This window comes from Vidua macroura, chromosome 1 (genome assembly GCF_024509145.1).
Source record: "Vidua macroura isolate BioBank_ID:100142 chromosome 1, ASM2450914v1, whole genome shotgun sequence".
Lineage (NCBI taxonomy): Eukaryota > Metazoa > Chordata > Aves > Passeriformes > Viduidae > Vidua > Vidua macroura.
In genome coordinates, this window is record NC_071571.1 from 64,029,553 (window position 1) to 64,049,417 (window position 19,865).

Below are 19,865 nucleotides of genomic sequence, written 5' to 3' on the forward strand. Positions count from 1 at the left end.
GGGAAAAGGGGTGGAGAAGGGGGAAGGAAGGGAGGGAGGGAGAAAGAGAAGGGGGAAGGAAGAGTGAAGCGGGGAGGTGAGGACGGGGGCAGCGCTGGCACCTGCCCCGCCAGCCCGTGGAGGGACAAGCGGCCCCGCGGTGGGCGCTGCAGCTGAGGGAGGGAGGGAGTCACTCACTGCCACTGCCACTGCCACCGCCACCGCCGCCGCCATCCCCACCGCCAGCCTCCTCCTCCTCCCCGGTGCCGTGCACCCTCAGCCCGCCTCCTCCTGCCGCTGCTTCCGCTCTCCGCGGTGCGTAGCGAGGGGGAGGGCGGGGAGGCACCGCCCCGGCCCCGCCGCCCTCACGGGACCCGCGGCCGTGCAGGTACCGCGGCTGCCGCTGCCTGGGCGGGGGGCGGCGAGCGGGGCGGCGAGCGGGGCGGTGCTGAGCCGCCTCGGGTCACCCCGCGGGTCCCCCGGCCCCAGCAGCCGCTCGCCTCCGCCTTCTGCCCGCGGGTTTCACGAGAGAGAAATGTCGGCATCTCCCTCCTTCGTTACCGGGGTAGGGGGGCTTCTGGATGGGTGCGAAAAGGGAGGCCACCCGCGGACCCGCCGTGCTGGACAGGCGCGTTCAGACGCCCCGGGAAAAGGGGTCTGGCCCACGCTATCGGGAGCAAGAGTGTGCCTATTACTCTGTCGCGTTCGGTACATTGCGACTGTCACCAAATGGTGATCTCTTGAGATCTACTAAATTTTTGTCCGGTTCGAGGAAGTAAGAGCCAGTTCCAAACTATGCATTGGGTGGGGGTAATTATTTTCTCTTTTTTCACAGCTACAAGCATTCCCTGGAGATATGGACCACTCAGCCGATGGTTCCGGGCTCCCGGAAGGCTGTGATGTTGAGTCTCAGAAAGAGAGAGTGGTGACAGAGGAGGAATGGCTACAAAAATGGGAAATGGGTAACATCGGGTTTCACAAGGAACAAGGGCATCCGTACGTGACTTCACTCTTCTGCCTAAGCTGTTTTAAGTAATGCCATGAGATGAGTGGCTTGGCTCATTCGAGAAACTCTTAATTGAAAATGGAACATTTGCAAAAAGCAAATTATCTGACATGGGCACAGCTTGAAACAAAAATTAATATAGATATTTCTGTGACCTACATTTGTCAAAGGACAGAGAAAAGAAACTATTGTAAAAGATTAGAGCTTTTACTCTTGAATCAGGTTTTAAACCTTTGAGCTTGGATAGTTTGGCTAGAAAATCTTGAATTTTCTGATGGACATGCTTTACACTATTGTTCATGTTGTGAAACTGGGCCTTGAAACAATGTGCAGAGGGCATCAGAGCAAATACCATGCAGTAAAAGACAAGGACCTAAGAGAACAAACCTGATTATATAGTCTTTCAAGACCTGTAAAAGTTAATTGCTTGATGGAGAAGTTTCATAATCATTCTTTTTAAAATCTCTATTATGACCCTCTTAAGGTGGGTTGATTGGATTGTTCAGTTGCAAAGACAAGAAAATAGAAAAAACAGAAATGTCTTAATTTCTGAATGACGTGAAATTTACTTTCTTGCTATGTAAGTGGAAGGTGAATGCTTTTATTTTATGTTTTTATGTCTAATGGCATGAAGCAGGTTGAGCTAATTACATATGTTCCATCATGGAGCTTTTATGCTACCTGGCATAGTGTGTAACACTTGGCTTTTCATGTGCCAACACAAATACTCGCAGAGTTAAGTAAAATGTATCTGTTCTGCAGGCTCCTTCAAAAGTATCTGGATGTTCTTTTAAATGGCAGGAGTGGACTGAGGATATTTTTCCCACTTTGTGGAAAAGCAGTAGAGATGAAATGGTAAAACACAGATAATAAGAGCAAAAATCTTATTTGATGTGGGGAGGGAGGGAGGGAGAGGGGGAATTCCCAACCTTACATTGGCCAGTGGAAATGTGCCACATTTCCACTGCTAGGAAAACACTGTCACTGGAAGCTGAAGGGAGGAGAAGGCTGATGTTTCATATAGTAGCATAAATTGAATGGATAAGGTCTGATCTGAAAGTCCTACTGATTGTCCCAAGTTCAGCTTGGGGAATGCTGAATTTAGATGGACAGAGTGACTGAAGCTATACCCTTACCACTGCTGCTTTTCGTAGCAATGCGAGCTTAAATTGCCCACAATGAGGTCAGTTGTGTTAGACATTTTCAAGACACCATGTGGCATGCCACTCTGGAAATTTAAGTGATTTGGGCTAAATGTAACTTCCTCTTTTTTATATTTCTTATTTTACTTTTACCTTTTTTTTTCTCTTTCGGAAAGGGATTGGGGGGGGGGGCGGGGGGGCAGGGGGAGGGAGTGTTGTATTTAAAAGTAGGGCCTATATAAGCCAGTGATTCTCTTGGAGGGAAGGAGCACAATCCAAAACCTACATCTTCAAGTAATCCAGTTATCAGGTTTTATCACAGTGCCTACTTCCTAGGCTGACTGTGGGCTCTGACACATGTTGGTGTTTTGCTGAGCTGCAGCGGTGCAGAGGTTACTGCATCTCCTTTGCTGCCCATTCCTGCCAAGCCACAGAGGCAGCTGGGTGGACACTGTGCCTCAGTCACCTCAGTTCAGAGCACAGCACCTTTCTGAAATGGACAGTTTCTCAGTGTGATCACCTCTGTTTTCAGCAAGTTAGTAGGAATAAATGAATAGTTCATTAAATCTAAATAAAGCATATAACTCCTCATCAACTGTATGCTGAGTGGTGCTAATTTAAGCTCAGATCATGGAAGGGAGCTGTTCAATATCATGTGAACACTTGAGATAGTTAGACATATCAGGGCACCCTAAAACTAGGCTTTCCCTAATAAATAAATGATGTATGGGAGATACACATTTTGCCCCACCTGTGGGCCTCATGTAAACCTAGGCCTTCTCTCTCTTGTGTGCAGGCTGGCGGACATGGGGCACAGCGTTGTTGGTGTGGAACTCAGTGAGCAAGCAGTAAAGGAATTTTTTTCAGAACACAGTCTGCCTTATTGTGAGGAGCAAGTCCCTGAGATTTCAGGAGAAAAAATGTTCCAGGTATGTCAAATTATCTGGTGTGGTTAATCATGCAATACTGGCATAACTGAGCAAACAAGTCATTCTGCTTTTATGCATCTGTTTTACTGGTAATCATTCACCTCTCCTGAAGAGGTCTAAAAGGAAGCTCTGAGTTGTATTTTTGGACTAAAAAATTATTCTTCTAAACTTACTACTTTGGCCTTCTTATGACAGCGAAGCACTTGAATGTAGATGAAATGTGTTTTAAAACTGGAGGCATGCCTTGATAGATTAGAACCTCTCTGGAGGGGATCAGAAGAGTTACCTCAGTAAATTAAAACTAAAAATATTTCTCAACGTTTTTCCCCATTGCACATAAATGTATTTTTAAAATTTAATTTTTAATAGTGTATGGGTATATTTTAAGATATATATATATATATATATATATATATATATATATATATATACACACACACACTTATGAGTGCGTATATAAATATAATTAGCTGATAAGGATTGTTTCCTTTGCTTTATTGTAGAGTACCTCTGGCAACATTTCCCTCTACTGCTGCAGTATTTATGATTTGTCCAGGTAGGCATACTCATAGTGTTTTACAATTCTTCATAATCGAATATGTATTAATACTGTCCATTACTATTATTTTATTTGAATCGCGCAAAGATTTGTCAGGTCCTCTTAAGCAAACTCATATTCATTTGTATGAGAAAGCTGAATGGCCAATCTCCAACAAAAGTCTAATCCTGTTGTTAATCATTAAGGATGACAACTAATTATCTTTAAATGGACTTCTTATTCCAAGCCATTCTGTGAAAGTTATCAAAAAGCATTTTTGCTTTTACAGTAAAACCAAATTATCTTTAACATTACTGATGAACTCTATGAAGCAAAACTTTAACACAATCCCTTACTCAGAATAACTTAGTAAAGATAATTTATCCAGAGGTGTCTTAGCACAATAGTTCCCTCTTCTTGCAGTTCTTACTCAGATGTGATTTTTTTCCCTAGATTATAAGGTTTTGGTGAAGTTTTTTGTGTTTGTTTGCTCTTCTTACAAACAACTGTCAGGCACAAGAATTTGTCCCATGGCTCTTCAGTAGGAAGGAGGTAAAGTCTGGGATTTCCATAACTAGTACATACAGGTGCAATAGGTAGTTCAGGACACCAGAACACAGAGTTTACTATATGATTTTTTTTTTCAATCTGCCAAAACACTGGAAAAAAGACTATTCATTACTAGAGTCCAGAGTCTTTCAGACAGTAGACCATGACTGTGCCTTCTGCTGCTGCAGCTGACTCCAGTCTGTTTGACTGGTGTATATATGTATCTAGTCCTGCAAAGTGTCCAACAGATGGGGTGTGAATGAATGTGACTTTGTAGATACTGCCTAGTTTCTTACCCGCCTTGTCCCTCCAGTATAGTTACTTGCTACACTGTAGATCCCTTTAAATCTTTCTTGCTGTGAGTTGACAAGTTGCCCAAGGATTGCTTAAGCTTCTCAGAAATTTTTGAAAAATTCAGTCATAAGTTTTGTAGCAAATAGTGTGGTGAAACTTGTAACTTCTATCACAACATGGTGTAATAATACTTTGAAATAAACAAAATTAGGTAATTAGTGACAATTTCAGCCCATATCACTGGATCCAGTACATAGTTTATGGTCACAAAATAAATTGGCAAATAGACGTTCTGAATGCAGAATGAACTATATTCCCATCATCAGTCAGCAGATACCTGTGACTAGAAAAATGCGCACACACTTCTAGTTTCTGTGTACAGACAATTTGATTAATTACCCAGTAATTATGGAAATTAAATTTATTTCTCTCTTGCTGAGACTGGCCTACTAACAGGTCCCTTTCATCTCCATTAGCCTAGCATTCATTAGAAGAAAACTCAAATGTGCTCCTGACCTTTGTCAGAATGGGACATTTCAAAGACTCTTGCTAGTTAAAGAGTAACAGGAATTACTGCTCTTTCTGGGAATTCTGGGACATATGTAAAACAGTTATATTACACAATCACTGTACCTCTTAATAAAATTATGGCTGCAAGACTTCAAAAGAATATAAAAAATTGCATTTACTGAAACTACTAAACTTATGCAGATATAGAAATTCACAAGTTTCCTCTTAAGTCCAGTGGGTTTTCTGCAGATATGTGAATTTCTGATTTACATGTTAATTTTTTTTAGATGTAGTAGTACCTAACCCATGCTGAATGCTGTATAAACACATAGCGGTGTGTTACAGTGAAAAGTGCTTCTTCATACCTTAGCTTCATCGTGACTCCACATCAGGATGAAAGACAGTTGTGTGCCTGTTTTGACTGTTTCCTCATGGCTTCATTGTGTTGTGAAGGAAATTGGATGTCCAGAGGGACAAGGAGCACCCAGACATTCAGCAGGTCCTGAGATCTTGGCAGCCAAGAGACCAGGACTGGGACAGGGCCACAGCATAAGCCTGCCTGCAGCCTGGTTTGTCTGTAGGCCTTGATGAAATTGCGTGGGAGTAAAGCACATGAAATGCATGTTTGGAGCCACTGCTGCCATTCCAGTTAGACCAGATTAAAGCTGTAAAGAAAAACCAAGTGCAGAAAACCTCAATGGCTTGCCTGAGGTCACCCAGCAGACTCATCTACACAGAGAGGAGAACTGCCTCCAAGCCTCAGAAGATCAAGTTTGTCACCTGCCCCACTAAACTCTCCTTTGTGCCCTGCATGTCCATTGCTTGTTTAACTGTCTCTTTAAAAATCTCCTTTCAGTTGTGAGGCTGGTTATTTAAATTAGATACTTAGACTTGGCAAACTTTAAAAGAAGTCAGCACTTGAAAGTTTTATCATGTCTCATCGCAGTAGAGTGGGAAATACAAGATCAGCTTGCAGGTTAGATACCAGAGGCTTAGCAATGCCATTGCAATGAAGATAGCAGTGGGCAGAGAGAAGTTCTCATGGTATAACTCTGGCTGAGGTGGTGGAACTAAGCACCACACAGCTGCTTGCCCACTCTCCCATCATCTCATGACAGGGGACAAGCAAAAGGGTAAAAGTGAGAAAGAAACGTGTGGAGATGAAAACAGTTTAATCATTAAAAATAAGTTTTAAAAAGTTGTAAGGAAAAAAAATTACACAAAAAAGAACAACCAAAGAAAGAGAAAAATAAAACCCAAGAAAAACAAGTGGTGCAAATGAAAGCAGTTGCCCACCACCAACCAAGCAACTGTTGCCTAGCCAGCAGCCAAGCAGTACTCCCATCCACCAATCTCCCACCCAGTTTTATTGCTGAGAGTGGAGCCAGATGGTCTGGAATATCCCTTTGCTCAGTTGGGGTCAGCTGTGCCTGCTGTGTTCCCACCCAGTGTCTCATTCATTCTTGTGCTCTCCAGCCTACTCACAGGTGTCAGGGTGGGAGGAGCAGAAAAGGTGTTGGTGCTGTGTAAGTGCTGCTCTGCAGTAACTAAATTGCCAGTGTGTTATCAACATGATTTCAAGCCCAAATCCACCAACCCATGCAAGCTGCTATGAAGAAAGGTAACTCTACCCTAGCCAAAATCTGTACAGAAATGAAGACAGAGGTGATGCAACTGGTCTTGGACACCTGCCCACTAGGCAGAAGGGTATTGCACAATTCCATGACACATTTTTCTAAGTAAACTGATTCAAACTTTCTTTAAAATGACACTATTTACTTTATTACTACCTTACTGTTTAACCTATTTTAATAATCACCAAAACCAAGGCTCTTTCTTATCCCCAGATATTCTTTTGTGTTGCTCTGGCTGCTCTTACCATCCATTAATAAAGGCATTTCTTGATAGTCTTGCTCACTTGCAGGCTTTGGGTGGCCAATGAAGCCATCTGCCAGCATATCCAGGACCAAAACTAGTGTCTGCAGCAGAGTTGCACTGAGGCAAGCAGCAGTGTAACTTAGCTTTCCTAGCATTAAACAAATTGCAAGCTGAAGCTAACTGTCCTGGGCATGTAGCTGGGAATTCAAGTGGCTAAAGTTACTGAATGTGCTGAGTCAATGATAGTAAAGCAACAAGGCACCTTCCTTAGCCTGCATATGAAATCATGCGTGCGTTTTAGAAGATGGTCAAGAACTGTTGATGTGCTGAGTGCATGTTAGACAGAAGGATGCAGTTACTGAACACCCAGACTTGTAGCCCAAATGTGTTAAAACTACATTACTTCCTCCCTGCCGTGTCTCAGCAGCTCCTAAGAATGGGGCAGCAGTGACCTATTCCCACACCTCTGTACTATCCCACACCTCTTTGCAGTAGGACAAAGAACCAGGAGGGTTTCTTGAGTTCCACATCCTGTTGGCTTGGATTATGAAAATGCTGCACCATAACAAAAAGGTGGTGGGGAATCTGCATCACTGGCTGCAGAATCCTTGTGACCTCACAAAAGAAGATGAAGGTCCCTTTTTACTATTTTAAGCCTTTTCCTTATCTCCTTATAGCTCAATAGTTGGCAAGTTTGATGGGGTTTGGGACAGAGGAGCTCTCGTAGCCGTGAATCCACGCGACAGACAATGGTTAGTAAATTGCATTGTTACTGTGTTTTCTCTGAGGTATCAGTGACAAGTTTTTGATCCTGTGACTTGTTAATCAGTCCTTTTTCATTTAAAGGACCAACCTACACAAGTTCTTCTCTACCACAAGCATCTGGTGCAGTTGCAGAGTGCTGTACTCTTCCTTCAGGAAGCCACCCTGCCTCTTGGTGGGAAAATATGTGGTTTGTTCCAACCGAGCAGAAGCAGGACTGCAAGCCTCATCTGAATTCTATTATTTCCTTTTCATCACATCTGCTTCTTCTGTCTTTGTTCTTTTCCCCCTCACTCTCTTTGATTACAAATTTTTGTTCTTGCCTATAGTCAGCCCAAATTTAGTTTGAACCTGCTCCCAGGATTTTTAAATTAGATACAGAATCTTCAATTCACAATAATTTTAAAAGATAAGTACTGTACTGTGTACTATATTCTAGACTGTGGCAGATGAATACTTTGCTTGTCTGTTAATCTTGAGTTCAATGTGCAAGAAAAGATAAATGCTTATGATGAATAAATATAACCTTTATTTTATGTTCTTTATGTGTAGCATGAATTTAATGCTCCTGAAATTTAAACTATGTTTTGCTTAGTCTCTCTGCAGTTCAGTTAAAATTCTGTCTGCATAGAAATGCATTTTGTTGAATATTTTGAATGCTGTGCTTGAATGCTTTACAAAAACAATAAAGTATAATTTTATTCCTTTTAGCTATGCCAGTTTGATGATCAACCTAGTGGAGAAAAATTCTTCTTATCTCCTTGTTACGGTTTCATATGATCCAAACAAACACAAAGGTGAGAACTTTGTACTGTTCATATTGTGATTTTCCTCTAATACAAACTGTATAAAGATATAGTAGATGTATTAGTATCTTCCCCAAGATTTTTACCTGTATAGCTTTGTTAGATGGTGACACCAGTATAACTGTGGGTTAAAAAGTTTAGATTTTGACCAAGCTTGGGACTAAATTTGTGTTTTCTCTAGCATTCAGTCATGCTAAAGTTAAGTTGAGGACAGTCATGGTATATTAACAATGAAGCTGTAAGTCAGAGCACTTAGTAACATCCTGTCTGGCCTCGGGAGCTTGAAACACTCCCAAGAACATCAGCTTCTTGCTGTTTATCCAGAATTTGCAACCCAATGTGTTGCCCATCTTGTGCGTCTCTCTCAACCACTACCACGCTCTGAATGTACTTGGAAAAGGTGAAAATCTGTAAAATCATAGGGTACTTCTCCTTTTATCATTTTTGTATAATATACTGAAGTGGGAGATTTTTAAGTTAATATTAACTCACAAAAGAAAGAGATCTTTTTCTGCTTTTGGGCACTTCAGCATAATTATCCCCCCAAAAAATAGGTCTTGCTATCACAAGCAAGAACAGTTTAATTCATTACTTTTCCTCTGACAATGTTCAGTTCTTAGCCTTAATCATGCCACTGTAGTCTAAAGAGATTGTAGACTGGATTCATACAGCACACTGAGAGTGGTCATATCGACGTCACATTCATGATTCCCTGCTACAGCTGGAGATGAAGCAGCAGCAAAACCTGAAGCTGTCTGGCCCACCAAGGTGCCACAAGTTCCTGGACATGCCTTCTGGCTCCTGCTGATGGAGCTGCACCCTGGGGCCCCATTACAGGCCAGGTGCTGTGAGTGAAGGGGTTGGCTCTCTTACTGCAGTGTAAATTTTGTCTTCTTCCCATGTCTCCTCTCTGATTAGCTTCACCCCTTTTCTTTCAGGCCCACCATTTTATGTTCCTGAATCTGAAATTAAAAGTTTGTTTGGTGAGTAAAATTTCACCTAGCCCTTAGGAATTTTTTCCAAAACACATAAAGATGTTTATGTGCCTTTACCTTGCCCTGTGATGAGTGATGCAGTCATTTGCTTCTTATCTAAAGGCTAGAGTCATGGAAAAGTACTGGGAAAAATAAATACGATTTAGCCACAGGGATGTTGCTGTCACGGAAAATTCTCAGTTCTTCAAAAGATATGAAGAAAACCCAAGAGACAAAGAGTTTCTTGTCTCCCTTTGGTACCCTTTTATTCTCCCAGGATTCATAATGCACTCAGTAATCCTGTAGCTGCAGTCTTAGAGTCCTATTTGACCATTCTGTCTTTGCCTGCACCTCATCAACCAGTTGCTCTGGTTTTAATACAAGTCCTACCAGTGCTACAGTTTCTACTGTACTTTTGTGACAAAGAAGAAAAGTAGCATGGCACTCAAAGAAAATGCTAGAAATGTACAACTCAAATCCATCAAAATAATGAAATGTGGAACTGTGTCAGGAATTTAATTTTAGGAGTTCCTCCTGATGTGCTGTAATATCTCACTTTTAAATTTACAACTTTCTGAGACTGGCAGCGTTTGCGTGCAGTGAGTCATTGGCATAGACAGTTGCATCCCAATGCAAAAGAGAGCAATTAAGTTTTCCCCAGTGCAATTTATGTCACTGTTAGGCACTGTGAGGAAATCTGTGGATAAGATTTTTTTTTTTCTGGATAGTTTGCATTTTTCATTGACTAATCATTTACTAATTTGTTATTCTTACCTCCTTTTCAGGCAACTGCTGTGAAATTAAGTGTCTTGAAAAAGTTGATGACTTCTCGGAGAGGCACAGACAATGGGGACTAGATTATTTTCTGGAGGTGCTATATCTATTAAAGTTTGTAGCTTGATTAAAATTTATTAAAATAATTTGCCTCCCACCTTGCTATTTCTTGTATGTCACATTTTAAAATGGGGCATTCTTAAAGCAGGGGCTTTGTGCATTTTGCTTACCAATTCAGGTCTCCTGCACAGCTGCCTTTACTACCTTGAGATGTGAACAGCTTTTCTTAAACTCCATGCACAACCAGCCATTACCAAAGCATACCTTTTTCTTCCATATCGATACAAATCATGAGAGCTGTGAGAAAGAAATGTTCATTTTCAGCCATTGCTGGTCAGTGCTGTCTGCCTGGCACTCTGCAACTCGGCCTTGTCAGCCAGCAGCCCTGGGGGTGTGGCAGCTGTGGTTCAAACACTGTTTTATGGGACACTGGCCTTGCACCAGGCTGGGCAGAGAGAAGTGGGAAGCTGCTGTAAGTTGGTTCTCTCCATCCCTGTGAATATAGGTCAAGAGAAGGGCTGGCAGTGAGTGGGCAAGGCAAGGCAGCAGCTGCCAAGAGGAAATTACCATTCAGCAAGAAAGGCTGGAGGGAAGTAGACTTGGATGACAGGGAGAGGGGAGAGTATGGGTGGAAAATGTCCTGGCAGTTGCTCACAAGTGTGCTGCTCCCTCATTTGAAAGTGCAGCTATGGGCAAGCAAACTAACATGACTTGGGTAAGAGGGTTCAAGGAGTGCTGAGAGAGCTGCAGATGTTATTCCATCATAGCTGAAAGGTCACAGAGTATGGGAGGGGTGCCTGAGGACTGGAGGAAAACCAATGTCGCTCCAGTCTTGGAAAAAGTGCAAGAAGGAGGACCTAGGAAACTATAGGCCAGTCATTCTTACCTTCATCCTTGGGAACAACCCATCCTGGATGTCATCTCTAAGCAAGTGGAGGAAAAGAAGGTTATCAGGAATAGTCAACATGGATTCACCAAGGCAAACGGGCTAGGTCAGTGGACAGTGAGGTAGATTGAGAACTGGCTGAGTGGCAGAGCTCAGTGTTGTGATCGGGCTAGTTGGAGGGCTTTAGCAAGCAATGTTCAGGGGACTGTACTGGGTCCAGTCTTGTTCACCTTATTAATCAGTGACCTGAATGAAGGGACAGAGTGTACCTGCAGTAAGTTTGATCATGATACAAAACTATGGGGAGTGGGTAACACAACACAGTGCTCTGTGGCCATGCTGCAAGACCTGGCCAGGCACAGGAGCCAGGCAGGGAGGAACCTAGTGAAGCTCAGAGAAGGCAAGTGCAGGGTCATGCACCTGGAGAAGGAAAACCCAAGTCACCAGCACAGGCTGGGGGCTTACCTGCTGGAAAACAGCTCTGTGGAGAGGGACCTGGGAGTCCTGGTGGTCAACAAGTTAGCCAGCAGTGTGCCCTTGTGGCCAAAAAGGCCAGTGGTATCCTGGGGTGCATTAGGAAGAGTGTGGTCAACAGGTCGAGGGACGTGATCCTGCCTTCTACTCAGCCCTGGTGAGGCCACATCTGGGGTGCTGAGTCCAGTTCTGGGCTCCTCAGTACAAGAGAAACCTCAACATGGAGTAGGTCCAGCAGAGGACTATAAAGATGGCTGGGGGACTGGAGCATATCGTTTATGAGGAAAGGCTGAGAGAGCCATTGTTAATCCTGGAGAGGAGGCAACTGAGAAGGGACCATCAATGCTTACAAATATCTTTAAGGGTAGTTGACAAGAGGATGGGACAAGACTTTTCAGTGGTGCCCAGAGATGAGGAAAGGAGCAAAAGGCACAAACTGAAACACAGGAAGTTCCATCTCAATACGAGAAAAATCTTCTCCACTTTGAGGTTGACAAAGCACAGTGACTTCTCCCCTTTGCAGCTTATTTTGAAAGGAAAGGTATGACTGCAATGTAGTGTATCATCATTCATCAAGAACAGAAGGCAAGTAAAAGCCATGGGTCTTTTTAGAGTGCCATAGTCCTAGAGCTGCAAATGGGTCTGCTGGTTTTAGCACAGTCCCCACGCCCACAGCTCATTGGAACACTCAGTATTGCTCGTAAATACTCATGTTTTGAGGCTGGGTTGACAGAAGAAGGGTGTAGCCAATGGGCCAGTGCAAACTGGGAGCTGCTGGTTTTGTTTGTTTTCACTCCTGGCCAGTACTGCAGCTACCAGGTTAAAGCATCTCCTTCCTTTCAAGTTTTTTCCAGATGCAACATGAGAGCTCCCAAAGTTTATCTCAGACTTTGAGATATGTGATAGCTGCAAAGGGCCAGGCTCTTGGCACGAGGCTGCCTCATGCTATGTGGTGTCCTGCACAGGACTCCCAGGCATGCGACAGCCTGGCAAGAGCAATGCCACGTGCCAAAACAGCCATTTTAGGATGTGTAAGATCTGTGTGTACCCTGCAACTACTCTGAGAATACCCTGTAAATACACCTAGCAGAAGGAGCACATGCTGTCCATGCACCTTACAGAAATATGTGTTCGTGCCTGAGAAATGTGTCTACAAGTGATGAATGTAAATATTTTCTAAATTTTGCCAGAACAGCAGGAAAATCCAATGAAACCAAGATGTTCAGAGAAATGGAGTACCTCTCCTATGAAGACAGGTTGAGAGAGTTGGGATTGTTCAGCCTGGAGAAGGCTCTGAGGAGACCTTAGAGCAGCCTTCCAGTACCTGAAGGGCCTGCAGGAGAACTGGAGAGAGTTTTTTTACAAGGGCATGTAGTGACAGGACAAGGGGAAATCTGACAGAGGGTAGGTTTAGGTGATATATTAACAATAAATTCCTTAGTGCAAGGGTGATGAGACTGGAACAGATTGCCCAGAGAAGCTGCAGATGCCCCATCCCTGGAAGAGCTCAAGGCCAGGCTGGATCAGGCTTTGAGCAACCTGGTCTATTCTGGTCATCCCTGCCCATGGGAGGGGGATTGGAACTAGATAATCATCAAGGTCCCTTTAATCGAAACTGTTCCGTGATTCCATGATTCTGTGAAATTGTGGCTTAATTCCTTACTCTGGTAGGGACATAAAGAGTAGTAGGGGTACAGTAACTTGATAACTGGATGTCTGTAAGAATCTGGTGGATATGTGAGTATTCTGGCGGGTAGTTGAATATTCTAGTGGATATTTGGATGTTCTGGTGGATATATGAGCACTGGTGGATATCTGCGCGGGTGCAGCGGTGAGTACAGGGACACTCCGCGGTCCCGGCGGGAAGGGCGGCCCGGGCCCTGCTCCGCTCCCGCTGGCCCGCAGGGGGCGCGCGGCCGCCTCGGCCGCGTTCAGCGCCCGCCCCGCTGGGCCCGGGGAATTCGGGGCCGCTGCGGGGGCTCCGATCGCTCTCCTCAGGCGGGGATGGCGGCGGAGGACGAGGCGGAGCTGAGCCTGCTGGAGTGCCGGGTGTGCTTCGAGCCGTACGGCCCCGACGGGCAGCGGCGGCCGCTCAATCTGCCCTGCGGGCACGTCCTCTGCCGGGGCTGCGTGGGGGCCCTGGCCGCCGCCGAGCGCCAGAGGCTGGAGTGTCCCTTCTGCCGGCGGCTCTGCGGCCCCGCCGAGACCAGCGACTGCCTCCCGCTGCTGCAGCTGCTGGAGCTCCTGGGCCCCGTCGGCGGCGGCCTCGCCTCGGCCCTGGGCAGGAGCGGCGGAGGGGCGGCGGGGGCGGCCCCCGCGGGGCTCGGGCTGCGGCTGTGCCTGGGGGGCTGGGGGTCGCTGGTGAACCCCACCGGGGTGGCGGCCTGCCCCGGGTCGGGTCGCCTGGCAGTGGCACACGACGGCAAGAAGAGGATCCACGTCTTTGGGCCGAGCGGGTTCTGCCTGCGGCGGTTCGGGGAGCGGGGGGACGCGAGCAACGACATCAAGTATCCGCTCGATGTGACGGTCACGTCGGACGGGCACGTGGTGGTCACCGACGGCGGGGACTGCTCCGTGAAGGCCTTCAATTTTGAGGGAAGGGGGGTCCTGGCTGTCCGGGAAGGCTTCTGTTTGCCCTGGGGCTTGGATGCCACCCTCAAGAGCGAAGTAATCATGACCGACTCGGAGGCAGGCGCGCTCTACCGCCTGGCGGCCGACTTCCAAAAGGGGGAATTAAAGAAGTGTCAGATGATCCGGTCCCAGCTTGTCAGCCCCAGAGCGGTTGCAGTCTGCCAGACCTCGGGTGCTGTCGTGGTAATAGAGCACCTGAAAGCTCGAGGACTGAGCAAGGGCAGCACCCGAGTGACGATATTCAGTGCGGCGATGGATCTCATCGGCCAGATGGACAGCTTCGGTCTGAACCTCGTTTTCCCCTCCAGAATATATGCTACGGCTGTGGCCTTTGACAAAGAAGGTCGTGTTATTGTAACGGATGTTTGTAGCCAGGCTGTCATATGCTTAGGAAAACCTGAGGAATTTCCCATCTTTAATCCTCTAATTAGCCACGGGCTTTCTTATCCTGTTGGGCTGACTTACACGGCAAACAATTCCCTCGTCGTTTTAGACAGCGGTGATCATTCAGTGAAAGTATATAGCTCTACCTGAGTGGGCTTAGATGCTTACTGCTGCAGGCTCAAGCTGCTTCTGGCCATAAAGCATGCGGAGTTCTGGAGTTTGTAGGAGTGGAGGGAGGAGGCGGTTTTGAGGCTTTGAATGAAATCACCCTCTGACCAACACGCCGTGCTTCCTGCAAAACGTGTACCACGTCTCTTGCCTACCTGTGGGAGAGGACTTGGCTGTTGCTGCCTGTAGCCAACAACAAATCAACCAAACAAATCACTTAGCATTTTAAAACTATTCCATGCCTTGACAACTAAGTGGTTTTGGTTCTTTTTGACACGTAATCAAAGACCAGCACATGTGAAAGTAATGCGTCATTTATTTACATTTCCCAACACATAGTTATCATTATTCTTAATTAAGTATAGATACGCTCCTGACAGACCTGTTTCCAGGAATTGTGCACAAGGAAGGAGATTGCCTTGACAGAATGATAGGAGAATTGGAAGCCTCCATTCAAGGTTGCATAAATCCAGCTAAAATCATTGTGATGGAGGAGCTACCACTAATGAGTGAGTTATGAGAAGTGAAATCATGTTCAAAGTCTTATTTTTTCCAGGAAAATGCATTTCTGGGGGCACTCTTTTCTCTGCTAGTTTATTCCCACCTTTATTAAGGTTGTACTGGAGCACTTTTTTTTCCTATAAAATGCCCAAGTCTGTGTCTTTATCTGGAGGTAGTCTGGTGTGTGGTTACACAGCGTGAGCTGCTTTGCCTAAAAGCCTCTTGAAGCCATGATTAGACCAGAAATACTCCTGCATATGTAAGTTTGAGTTGGCTCTGCTGCTAACACGGCTACATGTAGGAGGTTTTCAGCACTGCCTGCTCCTGTTTTGTCATTAATATAGTGCTTTTGCACTCCCCAACCCCAGGATTCAACTGCAAATTGCAATGTTAGTGAGAGGTAAGCCTCATTTTTTTTCATAGCTTCCAAATTCGATTTTGTTGATTGTGAAAACACAGGAGATTTAGATCAGTTTACATTCTCTTGTTTTACTCACAATAATATTATATTCTCACTTATATTCTCACAGTTTTACTATGAACACAAGTCTTTTTGCCTTATTGCATAGTGGAAATTATGGCATATATGACTTTTTTTGAGGAGGATTTAATACACCCACTAGAAGTCAGTGCTGCATTTTTAGGCATTTACTTGCTGCTAAAATGATTACTTAGATGGTTCAGCATTAAAATGAAGTTAGATGTAAATGCTATCTGAGGTAGAGATGAATAGGTTAAAAGGGCATAAAACTTTTGGGATAATTTCTTTTTTTTTTTAGTAATTGAAATAATTAATATTAACTAATATAATTTGAAATTCACAGACAATCTATCAGTAAATTTTTTATCTGGCTTTTGGTCTGACTTCAGGGCATTTAATAACTGTATGTGTTACAGCACCAGTGATTTACCAAATACTTGCATTAAATTGGAGCAGTTTAGCTCTCTAATTCAGCCAATATGTTAATCTGTCACATGTCAACATTTATATAAACAAAACAAATCTATTAATTGCAGCTATTTGTAAGAGTTAATTGAACAGTCACCTGCCAATAAAGTGTGATTTGCTTACTTCTATATTTTAATAATTTAGTGATAATTCCTCATATCTTTTCATCACATGTTTCCTTGTTACAACACCATTTCTGTATTGCAGTTGCCCTGTAGATGGTTTCTTCTTCTGTTTGGCGATATCCTGCAGAAGTTGTTATAGGGCCGTTTTTTGCTATTGAAAATTATATGGATGTGCACAGTCTGTATTTTGCAGCCTTCTCTACTGCCTGGCCAGACAGCAAGTGCCTTTGGAAGAACCAGAAATCCTCCTTGCCTGTTCTGCAGCGCGAGCTGTATGGCCCTGAGCAGGAGCCCACTTGGGAGGTCAAGAAGGAAATTTACTCAGAGAAGGAGACCCCTGGATTATATATTCCTTTCTAGATGCCAAGGAGATGCCTGCCTTTGATAGAACCAATTAGATAACACTTCCTTTGGGAGACTGCTGTGTGTCAAAATGCATGCAATGCCCTCAATGCTGTATTCATACAGAATTAATACTTAGTCACGGTAACACTTCCTCTGAACCATGGGATGTGAGCTTTCATCTTCTCAAACCTTTGTGTGCACCAGGAGCTTATTTTTTGCTACTAAATTCATGGATGGGAAAATTTCCTAGGACCTACTGCCATGTAGGCAACTTTCCAGCAGTTGAAATGCAGATTTTTAAACATTTGACTCATGCTGTTTTAAAATCTACAAAAACTCCCATTACTGCCCATTCTGTTCCTGACTCCTTTGGTAATTAGAAATCACTTGATTTTTTGATTTGTAAGCAAAATAAACTTTGTGACTTTATTCTACCTAATAGATTTTTTTTTCTTTGTGCCATCTCCTGCAGTCTCTGTTTTACCTACCTACTGAAAGCAAATGTAGACTTCTTCTGTGAACAATGCAGCTGTTTTCTTTTTAATCTACAGCTTGGTGCTTAGTGTTGTACAACACTGCATCGAAGGAACCATTACATTCTGCCTGAATTAATGTGATGCAGGTACCTAAATTGAGGCATAATGAACTATATTAAAATTTTTGAGTTCTTTGGTGCTTAAGGGAAAATGCAGCAGTAAAGCTGAAATCTTTCTTTTGACACAAGATCTTGTGTTGTGAGAGAGGGATGGCAGATATTGAAGGGCCCATGCTTGAACTGATTCCTTAGGTTTGGGGTCTGACTGGCTGTGCTTGGAATGGGGATAGCTAGATGTGTGCTTACCTTTGGAAAAGAGTGGTGGCCATTCCATTTAGAAAGGAACATAGGGCTGTGTCTAGATGCTTCAGTGACAATTAGTGTTGAGTTTATTTTTTAAAAATCCATCATCTTTGCATAACTTTCTGCACCTCATGCTCTAGCCATTGGATTAAAACCAAATAAATATAATGGACAGTCTTCCTTTAATGTCATGTCTTCAGCCCATAGTAGAGATTGCTATGTCTGTTGTACACACACACTGCAATTCCTATTTGGTTTATTTTTAAGCACTGATCTCAGGTTGCATATAAACATATCAGGGTATGTTTACAGTGTTAAGGAATTAAAGGAGTCAGAGGAGTTTCAGAAATGCATATTGAGATGATGTTCTATAACATCTATATCATCTATCTATATTTTTTGTTTTGCTTGGGAAGAAAATAATTTTAGATAAAGACTATATTTTTTTCAGATTGATGAATAAGAGAGAAAGGTAAAAAAAAAAAAAAAAGTAATTTCATTTTGTCCATTTGAGCACCTGTCCATTCCCTCCACTCACATTGCTGTGCACATCAGTTTGATCTTTATATTTTCCCAAAGCATGCATGTAACATCACTGTAGCATTTTTTAATATGGATTGATTTCAGGTGAAGAGGGGATCTCCTGTAATGTCCAGTCCCCAAACTACTAAGAATGTTACAGAGCAGGTCCATCAAGATGATAGCCTGCAATATAGGAGTCCTTTCAGTTCTGGAAGGGGTGATGGAGGTCAAAAAGCAGCTCTCTTTCCTGGGACCATGGGTCACAGTGCTGTTGCACTCCACACAGGAGGAATTTCTTTTCCTTTTATTCAATGTTTGGGGTTTTTTTCCCTGACTCTTCTCAGAGGCTCCTCTTACAGTTTACATGTCACCTGTGAGTCATGGCTTGCCTCCATAGGAGCAAAGCAAAAAACTACAGATATTTTTCAAGGGAGTTTTAAACCTTGCTCTTCATTCAGGCATCTTAGGAGAACTGACAGATCATTCGGAGAACAGCAAGCACTTCTTTGATAGTGTTCCATAAACATCCAGGCTTTCTCTGAAGTGCCTCCTTTGTGTTACATGCCTGACTCTCCTGGACAGCTGCAAAGCTCTCTAATAGTGGAGAGGTTCTCAGGGAGCAGATTATGCATTGCACTTTCACCTTTTTCTCACTACTGCTTTCCAAGAGATTTACAGATATTCCTGAACTTGGCGCTCCAGCCTCTCTGTGAGGCAAATACAGCACAAACATCTTGGCCCTGCAGCTGCAGACAAGAGAGCTGAGAATCAAGGGAAGCCTTTGGCAGACTTCAGGCTAGATCTTAGAGTTCCCATCAAAAGGTTACCTTAATAAAGCAGGGAGAGTCTGTGTTTAATCACCCTCTTGTCTGGGAGGTGCCTTACTGATTTTGGAAGAAGTTTTGACACTATACTGATGATCTGGTTACTAATTCCTTTGGTGTTTCCTACAAATCATGGAAATTAATACTTTTCCAAACCGCAATGTATTCCTAGATAATTGCTTCCAGTGTGCTCCACAAAAGTGTGTGGTTTTGAAATGCTCGAATTTCACATTAAGGATGGAAAGGAGGGGATCAACTCTGAAAAGCAGAAAAAATTAATGGAAGGTGTCTGTGGCTTAAGCAGAGGATGAAGTCCACCAAGTCAGAGAACAGAGCACACCCATCATTCCAGTAAAGGGAATGCATTCTTAAGAGGTGAAGCATTTCAGCCTGGAAAGTGATAAGGGCTGTTGCCTTTTGATTTGTATTTACCTCTGGCAGAGGAATAACCTGCATTTGAACAGATTTTCCAGCTACAATTAGACACTTCTCAGATGGCAACTCTTAGGAGAGCTATCAGTTACTTGTAGCTTTAATTATCTATTAGTTTGTAGAAAAAATCTGGGGGCGGGGGGGGGGGGGGGGGGGAAGATAAAGATTTTGAGCAAACTAGGCATTTTAGGGAAGTATGCTTCCTGTAATTGAATTAATACATATGTAGCATTTTTCTAACGATCCCTCTTAATGTAGGCAACTTTTATTCTTTGCTCACAGGTGAGGACTATATGGGCAGAGAGTTGAAGTGAGAGAACAAATCCTGCTTTCATGGAATATATTGTTTTTTATATCAGGAAACTATTGCTTGTCACAAGATTCTGTAAAACATTTTAAATACTTTATCATTATATGCCTTGTAATTAATGAAGTGTAGGCAATTTTAAGCAAGACATAGGATTAGAGATCTAAAATTATAACTGAGAAAAAGAAAGGATTTACTTTGAGAAAACTCTGAAGACACTAAGAAAACCAAACCAACCAACAAAAATTTTTTTTTTATCAAAGCTTGCTTTTAAAACT

The 19,865-nt window shown here is 43.5% G+C and overlaps 2 protein-coding genes across 5 annotated transcripts; both read left to right on the top strand.

The window, feature by feature from the left end:
* Nucleotides 1–216: 216 nt before the first annotated feature.
* TPMT (thiopurine S-methyltransferase) lies at nt 217–10,287 on the top strand. 4 transcript variants are annotated; one of them, XM_053997423.1, is made up of 9 exons: nt 217–367; nt 815–975; nt 1,748–1,840; nt 2,924–3,056; nt 3,560–3,612; nt 7,503–7,577; nt 8,299–8,384; nt 9,332–9,376; nt 10,153–10,287. In XM_053997423.1, exons 2-9 carry the CDS (start codon nt 836–838, stop codon nt 10,266–10,268), a joined length of 741 nt encoding a protein of 246 aa, XP_053853398.1. In that variant the 5' UTR covers nt 217–367; nt 815–835; the 3' UTR covers nt 10,269–10,287. The 4 variants fall into 4 exon arrangements, with proteins under 4 accessions (XP_053853398.1, XP_053853371.1, XP_053853389.1 ...); XM_053997396.1 differs by lacking the exon at nt 217–367 and adding an exon at nt 376–544; XM_053997404.1 differs by lacking the exon at nt 217–367 and adding an exon at nt 559–711.
* A 3,189-nt stretch (nt 10,288–13,476) lies between these two features.
* Nucleotides 13,477–17,103, top strand: NHLRC1 (NHL repeat containing E3 ubiquitin protein ligase 1). The gene is made up of 2 exons (XM_053999841.1): nt 13,477–15,253; nt 16,402–17,103. The coding sequence occupies exon 1, from the start codon at nt 13,566–13,568 to the stop codon at nt 14,724–14,726; it is 1,161 nt and encodes a 386-aa protein (XP_053855816.1). The 5' UTR covers nt 13,477–13,565; the 3' UTR covers nt 14,727–15,253; nt 16,402–17,103.
* Nucleotides 17,104–19,865: the final 2,762 nt, after the last annotated feature.